General features: G+C 45.7%; 1 protein-coding gene across 3 annotated transcripts; it reads right to left on the reverse strand.

Annotated features, from left to right (window-relative positions):
* Window positions 1-5,750: 5,750 nt before the first annotated feature.
* Window positions 5,751-9,486, reverse strand: TPT1 (tumor protein, translationally-controlled 1). 3 transcript variants are annotated; one of them, XM_079721754.1, is made up of 6 exons: window positions 9,346-9,486; window positions 9,006-9,079; window positions 8,285-8,475; window positions 7,802-7,907; window positions 6,885-7,001; window positions 5,751-5,960 (listed from the first exon to the last, which is right to left on the reverse strand). In XM_079721754.1, the coding sequence occupies exons 1-6, from the start codon at window positions 9,371-9,373 to the stop codon at window positions 5,958-5,960; spliced, it is 519 nt and encodes a 172-aa protein (XP_079577880.1). In that variant the 5' UTR covers window positions 9,374-9,486; the 3' UTR covers window positions 5,751-5,957. The 3 variants fall into 3 exon arrangements, with proteins under 3 accessions (XP_079577880.1, XP_079577881.1, XP_079577879.1); XM_079721755.1 differs by having other exon boundaries at window positions 6,881-7,001; XM_079721753.1 differs by having other exon boundaries at window positions 5,895-5,990.
* Between the last annotated feature and the right edge of the window lie 339 nt (window positions 9,487-9,825).

Raw genomic sequence — 9,825 nt, forward strand, 5'->3', positions numbered from 1 at the left:
TTGTGGCATGTGGGCTCAGTAATTGTGGCTCACGGGCTCTAGAGCACAGGCTCAGTAGTTGTGGTGCATGGGCTTAGTTGCTCCGTGGCATGTGGGATCTTCCCAGACCAGGGATTGAACCCGTGTCCCCTGCATTGGCAGGCGGATTCTTAACCACTACGCCACCAGGGAAGTCCTCCATTGTATACATGTACCACATCTTCTTTATCCATTCATCCGTTGATGGACATTTAGGTTGTTTCCATGTCTTGGCCATCGTATTGTGCTGCAATGAACATTGGGGTGCATGTATCTTTTTGAATTATGGTTTTCTCTGGATATGTGACCAGGAGTGGGATTGCTGTATCACATGGTAGCCCTATTTTTAGTTTTTCAAGGAAAATACTGTTATCTTTTGACTGGCAATTGTGGTCTGTGTCCTCTCCCAGAGAACCCCTCAAGTGAGTCACCTAGTGTTTGAATTCTCATTTCTCCTAAATGGTGACTCACACATGCAGAAGCACTGCATATGGTGTCTCCCCCATCCCCCAGTCTCCTGGTCCCCACTCGACCTCAAAGCTCAGAAAAGAGCACCGTGCATTTATAAATGAAAGCAGATGTCAAGTGTATCCTGGAGTGGGAGGGGGGAGGTCACATTGAGGGAATCATTGAGCAAGACATTACTTTGGAAAGAATCCCCACCCAGCCTCATAGCTGGCAATTTTCTCACTGAATTGTGTGGACTCCTGCAAAAACCACATCCACTTGAGGCTGTCAGGGCTCAGCATAAGGAGAAATCTTAAATCTTAAATGTACGAAACCACGTATAGTAGCACAAATCCACAATGTACAAGCTCTCAAACAAACTGGAACGTGCTGGTAGTTGAAAACATGCCCGCATGTTTTCCACAGTAGTGGAAATCTGCTTTGGACAGCCAACAAGCATGCAGTCCAACATACCACCGCTGAACTAAGGGATGGACTTGGAGGACTTCAGTAGGATAAATATAAACTAGCAGCATTATTATCATTTTTAACTTCATCTGCAAACTCTAAGTTTAAAGAACCTATCCTATTTGAGATGGCTGTCATAACAGCCGACTTTAGAGGGACTTCCCTGGTGGTCCAGACTCCATGCTTCCAATGCAGGGGGCGCGGGCTCGATCCCTGGTGGGGGAACTAAGATCCCACTTGCTGAGTGGTGCAAGGTATCTCTCCAGGTAGATAGTGTCAGAACTGAGTTGAATGGTAGGACACCCAGGTGGTGTTGCAGAACTGCTTGGTGAGGGGAAAAACATACACACATTTGGTGACCAGAAGTGGAGTACTGAGTGTAAAGGAGACACACAGGAGTGCTTTTCCTTTACTTTTTTTTTTTTTTTTTTTTTTTTGGCCATGCTGCACGCCCTGTGGGAACTGAGTTCCTAGACCAGGGATCGAACCCGCGCCCACTGCAGTGGGAGCACGGACTCTTAACCACTGGACTGCCGGGGTAAGTCCCTCCTTTAAGATTTTTAAATTCACAGCCAAAAAAACCCCAAAACTTAATTAATACAATGAAAGGTGTAAAGCATCCTTTACTTGCGTGTGTTAAAGTATTTCAGTCAAGGACTTTTCCTTTGGAATAATGCAATATTAAATGTTACCAAAAGAACCAAATATCCAAAGAAGTAGCTCACAGTTTTATGCAGTAGCAAAAGAAAACTTTTTCAATGAAGTGATTTTTAAGTATGGTCCATAGCCCCAGAGGACCATAATCTACCCAAAAACCAGCAAGTTGGGCCCTCAGTTTTTATGGACAAAGTCTCTGGAAACACTCACCAATGGCTGCAAAATGAGCTTTTACAGGAATGTTTGTGGCCCATGAGGGGGTCGTTAGCCAGACTTTTACCATAGAATTAAGAGTTGTATAGTATGACCTACTAAGTGCAAGTCACCAGTCACTAAGATGTAGTCTCTATTAGTTCAAGTCCCTCTGGCTTAAATTCCATTTTACTGAGAGTATCCTGGCTGGTAGCCCAGGTCACAGCCCCAAGCACATGCACACACAGATGCTCAGAACTTTACAAGGAGGCTTTGTTGTCAGGATTTTTTCAAGTTGGTTGAGGCTTTTGCTACTCTTCTTGCAATTTTACCAGTATAGTTTGTAGAGTTCTTGGATAAAACCTGCAGTTCAGATGGAATTTACTGTCCATGCACTATTTACTAGTGATCTGATTAGATTTTAAGAAAAAAAATGTCTAATGGTTCAAATGAGTCATTTACACTATTGCTTAAGCAGATGCACATGTATCTTGCATCATGACATTTCATGGACAATATGCTGCCTGTGAGTTTGCTGTTCTCTTCAGCCGATCTTAATCAGGCTTTCTTCCCTACAACTCAAACCAAACACCTGTCGAGTCCACCATTTTCTCAGTGCTCATCTTACTTGACCTGTTTACAACAGGTAACCCTGTGGACTTGCTTGCTCCTTCCTAAAATGCTGCCCACTTGACCTCCAGGCCTCTCCCTTGGTTTTCCTACCTCAGGGGCGGTTCCCTCTTAATCACTCTGTGGGTTCATCGCGCTGACCAATCCATGTTGGAGGGCTGAGTCCATCCTGCCTAGGTGACCTCACTGTTCTAGCTTCAGGTATCATGCATTATATCTTCCCAGCAGATATTCTTCACTTTACACCACTTCGCTTTTACAAAAGACCTACCTAAACTAGTACTTGATCCCGCTAATCAAAAGAAATCCGAGGGCTTCCCTGGTGGCGCGGTGGTTGAGAGTCTGCCTGCCGATGCAGGGGACACGGGTTCGTGCCCTGGTCCGGGAAGATCCCACATGCTGTGGAGCGGCTGGGCCCGTGAGCCATAGCTGCTGAGCCTGCACGTCCCGAGCCTGTGCTCCGCAACGGGAGAGGCCACAGCAGTGAGAGGCCCGCGTACCACAGAAAAAAAAAAAAAGAAACCCGAAGAGAATTTTTCCTTTTACAAAAAAAGGGAGAAAATTGAAAACAGCATTCAGCATTTCTTTTGCAGTGAGGCCTCAAAGGCAGCGTGCACCCCAAGCAGCTTCCCCAGAACTACACTCAGCATCTGTATCAAGCTACCATAGCTCTGAGCTGTGTCTGTGAGCATCTGTGCTTATCTCAGTTTATTTTGTGTATCCATTAAGCAAGATGTGTCCTAAGGTAATTGCTTCTTTGATTTATACCATTTCAGCTTAAGAAAGGTTTCATAGGAAGGTTTGTTTTTTCAGATGCTGGGGAAACCTGTATCTCTTAAATTCTCCAATTCTCCTCCTGACTGCTTACCTAGTTCACTTCAGTCAAGAGTCAGCATCTCAAATTTTTTTTTTTTTTCCGGTACGCGGGCCTCTCCCTGTTGTGGCCTCTCCCGTTGCGGAGCACAGGCTCCGGACGCGCAGGCTCAGCGGCCACGGCTCACGGGCCCAGCCGCTCCGCGGCATGTGGGATCCTCCCGGACCAGGGCACGAACCCGAGTCCCCTGCATCGGCAGGCGGACCCTCAACCACTGCGCCACCAGGGAAGCCCCAGCATCTCCATTTAGCTTATCCAAAACTGAACTCTTGATTTCCTATCCTCCGTCTTCCCCATCTCAGTGTTAACTCCTTTCTTCCAGATGCTCAGGACAAAACACTTGGCATCACCCTTAAATCCATTCTTTCACCTCATTCAACACATCTGCAAGTCCTGTTCTCTAATTTCCAGCCACCTCAAGTATCACCCTAGACTAAGCCACTGTCATCTCTCACCTAAAAATAGTATACATCATTGTTCTCTTTGCTTTTACAGTTAGGTCAGATCATGTCACCCTTCTGTTCCAAAGCCCTCTGGCGGCTTCCCTGCCTGATCTGGTTTCCACTTTTCCTGTACTTACCTCAGCTTTTCCTCTTGCCATCTTGGGTCCAGCCACACTGGCCACCTTTTCACCTGAACATGTCAACCACACAACTTCAGACACTACATTTGCTCTTTTGCCTGTAATACTCTGCCCCCAGATATCCACATAAACTCCTTCCTTGCTTTCAGCTTCCTATTCAAGTTATCACATTTCAAAAGCCTCCCTAGACAATAATGTAAGAGTCCTTTCTCCACCTGTTTTACATACACGTAGCCCAGAGCTTCAAGTCCACTAGGAATGTACTTGTTTCAAACTAGGCAGCAGTGATACAAACACATGCCTTCTGATATGCACAGAAAGTACTCACCACCTGTTATTCTTGCACAAGATATCTTAACCTGGCTCTAACTGGGAGTTAACTAGAAAAAGATCCAAAATAAGCATTCTTAGGCAACTACCTGAACTTGCTTCCTATATAAAGCCTCTGCCTTGCTATTCCTGTTCTTCCAGTCTTTTCCACACGAGCTCACTAAATCAGGCTGCAGCTTACATTACCTCAAGACTTCTCCCACTACCAGATTGTCCTCACCTTCACAGCACTGATCACTGCCTGAAAATTCTCTGCCGATAGTATGTTTCAGAGGCAGGCAAGTGGCCTCCTAGATCACTGGTGCTCAAAACCACCCTCAGCATGACTGCAGTTTCCAGTATTTGGGTATGCTTTCCCCAGTCACCAGGGGGCACTACCAACCTGATTAGCATTTGTCTCAGGCTCTGAACCACACTTCGGTCTCTTGTTGAAGTCACTGGCTGCACCCTGGGTTCACATAAAAGAATCACTGGCTTGCCTTTAGACTTAACCCTTATGCTTTTAAAAAGTGAAATCAGAAGGCAAGGGTGTAGGGGAATAATTTTCCAGTATTTTTCTTGTAAACTCTTATGAATTCTTTGGAATCTTGGAGGCTTTTACTGTTATTTGTGAATTGCGATTTTTTTTTTCCTGTATTCCCCCATTCAATCTGGACTGCCACAGACAGAAAGCGCAAGGACACTTTTTTCTTGCATCTGTATTTGAAACCTTAGCAGACAGTAACTGCTCCAGGCATGTCAAATAGATGCATTTTCATACCCTTGTTCTGATACCCACAGCCTTTTCAGATACAATTTGACTAGCACCTGCTTTTCCTCTGCCCACCAACTATCCCACACTCCATCTGTAATTTCATCTTTAAAACGGGCCAGCAAACCTTTCCTGTAGGGGGCCACATGGTTATTTTAGGGCTTGCAGGCCCTTAGATGTGTCACTAATCTCTGCTCTTGCAGTGTCAGAGCCAGTCAATACATAAACAAAGGGGCATGGCAGTGCTGCAATAAAACTAGACACAAACTTAGATTTTGTATTTTTTCACATCCCATTAGCTATTTTGAACCACTTAAAAATGTAAGCACCACCTTAGTCACACAAAAACAGGTGGTAGGACAAGCCAGTTTGCCAACCCTGTTCCAAGAAGTTTGACACAAGTATTCCAGGAGACGTCTAGATTTCTCTAGAACTTGGCTCTACTTGCTTTGTAAATAAGCTGAGACAATACTTTGCTTCCAACTGTGTTAAGTCTCTTTTTATTCTTTTGGTAATTTCTTCCAGAGTTAACTACTTCCATTTGTAGGTGATGTAATGTGTAAGACATCCACTTCAAATGTTGGCACTGCTATGAGCATGGTCTTCCCCTTTATTTCAACTCAATTACTGTTGATTCTTGTTTATATTCCAAGTCCCGGAAGTGGTTTTCATTGCAGAAGTTATCTGAAGATGGTCTTATGCTTTCTAGTAGTGGTCTACAACCAGGTTCTAGCTTCTCCAGGAAGGCTACACAGGATGGATTTAGATATTACATATTAAACTAAGAGGCATTCTCTCAATTGAGTTTAAATGCATTTTATTTTTAGACAACCTACATGACATGTTTTTCCTCAAAAACAATGCCTCCGCTCCAAACAAATCAACATCAAAACGAAGAGCTCAAGATGACATCAGTCCCATTTGTCTAAGTCCTGGTGTTGTGTGGATGAAAAGCAGCAGCCAGCCAGTTATGACGAGCAGGTGATAGATCCAAACAGCCAAATTTGTTACTGTAAAAACAAGGAAGACCCCATTAACACCTTTCCAATATGAAAATATTTAACATTTCTAGGCTGCAAATGTATTCCCCTATTCAATCTGGGCTGCCACAAAGACAGACAGAAAGCGCAGGGATTTTTCTTTTGCATCCTAGTGCAAACCAAAAGAACAACAGCAGATTGTTCAAGGTCTATCAGCGGATGCAGAAATGTCTCATTCTGAGAAAGTTCCACTCACTTTGTTCTAACAAAAGCCTCACACATTCTTTGAGTCCCTTTAGACATTTTTGTTCATTGCTGCCCCAATCCTGTTTAGTGTAGCCTTAAATTTATCTTACTCCTAATTTACATAGAAGCCCCTGAAAGCTAGGATAATGAATGCCTTCATTTCTATATCGCCTCTAGCAATTCCTTGCACAGCAGACATTCATTTAATTTTAGTAAAGCAATTGGCATATTGGATCAGCAGCCAACTCTAAACTGTATTTACTAGAAGCTAGTAACATCAAGGCTTTCAGGACCAGCTGCCAATTATCAGTAAATAAGGGTGAACGGTTTCTTTACAAAAAGGTTTTAATACTCATGTATATGTGCAGCAAAATAGGAAGAGAAAGGCAGTCTGATTTCAACAAGCCATTTCTATAGGGAAGATAAACATAGAGTGTTATCTCTGATCTCTAGAGCTCAGTATTTAAGCTATGCTTTGTAATGTCACCTATAAGTTTTCTGCAGATAAAGACTCTAAAAGCCTTTCTGTACCATAAAAATCTTTTACATGTGAAACACCCTCTTTATGTACCTAAGAGAAATAAGACCTAGAGCCTCAGTTTAAAATACTGTAGGATCCATTCTAACTATCCTAGTGGCAAAACAAGGATTATGCCTAGCATATCTCCATTTTTACATTAATGATTCAACCCACTTCTTTATACTTACACATTTTTCCATTTCTAGACCATCCTTAAAGAAAATCATATATGGGGTCACACCATCCTCACGGTAGTCCAGCAGAGCAACCATGCCATCTGGATTCATGTTTTCACCAATAAAGAACTTAAGAAGCAAACAAATACTCAGAATTAGATTACACACGGATGTGTTGTATCAAAACAATAAATCAAAGGATGATTCAGAACACCGCTATTTAAATCAAGGGATTTCAGCAACTAAAGGCTCTGATGCCTAGGAGAAAAAATGCTCACTAATCAAACTTCAGTTCACTCAAAGTACTAATAATAACCAAATAAAAGTACAGAGCAATCCAGGGACAGGAGGCTTTCAGGAAACTTACTCAGCCCCACACATCCATTTCCAAACCCTACAAACAAGGCTTTTTACATAGTCAAGCACAGGGAACATAAAGCTAGCAACGAGAGCATATCACATGAGAAATTATCTTATAGCCAGAGGATGTATGAAAACCAAAAAATTAAAGAGCCAGGTTGTGTTCGTTTTTTTTTTTAGGGGTAAAGGAAGGTCACTGAAGTTTCTCAATAGGACAAGCTCAGATCAGAAAGGGCTTCAGTGGCTACAAGACACATTGGAATTGCAAAGAGAAAACTGGAAGACTACTTAGGAGTTAACAAGCAATTCAAGAGAAAGAACTGGGAAATGTTATCTGAGTACAGATAAGATTCTGGAACCAGAAGACAAGATCTGGAAACATGCTTGGGAGCAGAGAAAGCTACTTCCTACAGCCTAGACTACTGGAGTTCAATCTATGAAGTATTTAAACTGTTCAAAAGACCGAGAAAATAACCACAGCTTAATTACATCAGAGATTCATCAAGCAACTCATTATTTGCTCAGTTAAAATTGTACAATCCTTCGGTCCAAATATTTAAGTTATTTACCTGATAGTTTTTGAAATTAGCAAGGATATGCTTGATTTGTTCTGCAGCCCCTGTCATAAAAGGTTTTACTCTTTCTGGTCTCTGTTCTTCAAGCTTCCCTTTGATTCTAAAACAACATTTTATTGATAGGTTATTCAGTTCTGAGCAAAGTATATTTTCATTAAGTAAAAAATTACAAACTGAAACCAGCTGTCACTGAGCAAAATAACGTGGCGCACGCAACCAAGAAATTACTAGTTCACAGGAGGGATGTTTTAATCAACAAGACTGTTTCTAACTTGGAATTTCATCTAAAAAGGTAAAACCAAACCACATGCTCCAGTATGCTCACATTATTTTACTTATAGAAAAACAACCACCCTTCTGAGCTCATTAATAAAAAGACCTCTGACAAGCACGCCTGCCGCTAAAAATCTCAGTTAGCCAACCCCTAAATCCTAAAGGATTTTCAGACCTCGACTGGGGTGTGCCGGGATCACTTACGACTTCATGTAATCTTTGATGTACTTCTTGTAGGCTTCTTTTGTGAAGCTGGTTTCCTGCAAGTGATGGTTCATGACAATATCCACACCAGTGATTACTGTGCCTTCGGTACCTTCGCCCTCGGGGCCTTCAGCGGAGGCATTTCCACCAATGAGCGAGTCATCAATGTTACCCTCTGTCCTACTGACCATCTGCATTAAGAAAAAGTTTAGTTGCTACCACATCCTCGACTTTACCATAAACGCATCCAAAAAATCTATACTGGCACCTCACGTACCCGTCATCCTTCCACCAAACGTTTAGATCTTGTCGAACACCATGAACACATTATGGGAGAAAAAATTCTAAAATCGATTTCCTGAAACACCTCAGCTCAACAGTTCTTTGTTGACCGGAACGAAAAGGGGGTCATTTACAACCCAGTGGAAGTTTTGCGTGGACTGTCGGGTTGAAGAGCAAGTAGGGATAAGGCAAACGTTGAAGGACTTGGGGCTCCCAAACCGGAGACAACCTGTCCCGCACCGCCTGGGAGGAGGATGGGCGCCGAAGCGGCGGACCTATTTCCAGGCTCAGCTCCGCCTCCACTTTTCTAGAAAAACCCGAGCCCGGAAAGAGCGTCTCCTCCGCCAGGAGGCAACGGCGAGGATTGCACAACCCCCGGGCGGGGGAGCGGCGGAAACCCGAGCCTACCCAGCCCCGCGCCGCGACCCAGTCGACTCACCTTCCCCTCCACCTCCAGACACAGCCCGTCCGCGACCTCCCGGATCTTGTAGATGTCGGAGAACATCTCATCATCTGTTCGGGGACATATATCCGCCGGTCACGGTACGCCCGAGGCCCGAGCGGGCGCCATTTCCCGCGCCGGCCGGCCGCACGCGGCCCCCGCCCCTCCCCGGGCGCTCGAAACCCCGACGCGCGCCCCAAGCACCGACCCTTCTCGCTCCCAGGAAGGCGCCGGCATCCCCCAGGCCCACGACACGGCGACGGCGGCCGCCTCCCCGTCCCCACGCACACCCCCGTCCCCCGTGCGCGGCGTTAGGGGCAGTGCAGTCCCGACTCACGGCTGATGAGGTCCCGGTAGATGATCATGATGGCGACTGGAGGGAGACAACGGTGGCACTAGCTTAGGAGCACGGAGCTCAGAGCGAGCGCGGTGCAGCCGGAGCGGCGCTCGGGGGGAGGGGGGAGCGGGCGGAAAAGGCCGATTCTGCCGCTCCCCAACCTCATATAGAGGGCACGTCCCCCTACGTCATCTCCCGCTGCGCCTCCGGAAGCGCCGCAAGCGGTGACGTGGCACGCAGAGCCACGCGGTGGGCAGGGCCACTGCGCGGGCCGAGGGGAGGACAGGCGAGCATCCGGGAACTTGGCCCCGGGATACAGTGCTGCGCGTTCCGCTGGGATCCGGGGCGGCCGAGGGAGAGGAGGCGGGGTGGGGAGGGGAGGGGAGAGGAGGGGGCAGAGGGAAAATGTCTGAGGGCTTGGAGAGGGGGGGATGGAGGGGGAGGAGCGCGCGGCGGAGGGAGGAGGAAGGGGCTCCCGGG

Source organism: Hyperoodon ampullatus (assembly GCF_949752795.1).
Source record: "Hyperoodon ampullatus genome assembly, chromosome: 16".
In the NCBI taxonomy this organism is placed as follows: Eukaryota; Metazoa; Chordata; class Mammalia; order Artiodactyla; family Ziphiidae; genus Hyperoodon; species Hyperoodon ampullatus.

What these genes read in the sequence shown, in the direction of transcription:
- TPT1 (XM_079721755.1), bottom strand. Translation starts at nt 9,373, where the DNA reads ATGATCATCTACCGGGACCTCATCAGCC. An exon ending in CTAATTTCAAAAACTATCAG is followed by an intron (nt 7,002 to 7,801) that starts GTAAATAACTTA and finishes TTGCTTCTTAAG; the next exon opens with TTCTTTATTGGTGAAAACAT. An exon ending in AGAAATGGAAAAATGTGTAA is followed by an intron (nt 5,961 to 6,880) that starts GTATAAAGAAGT and finishes TTGTTTTTACAG; the next exon opens with TAACAAATTTGGCTGTTTGG.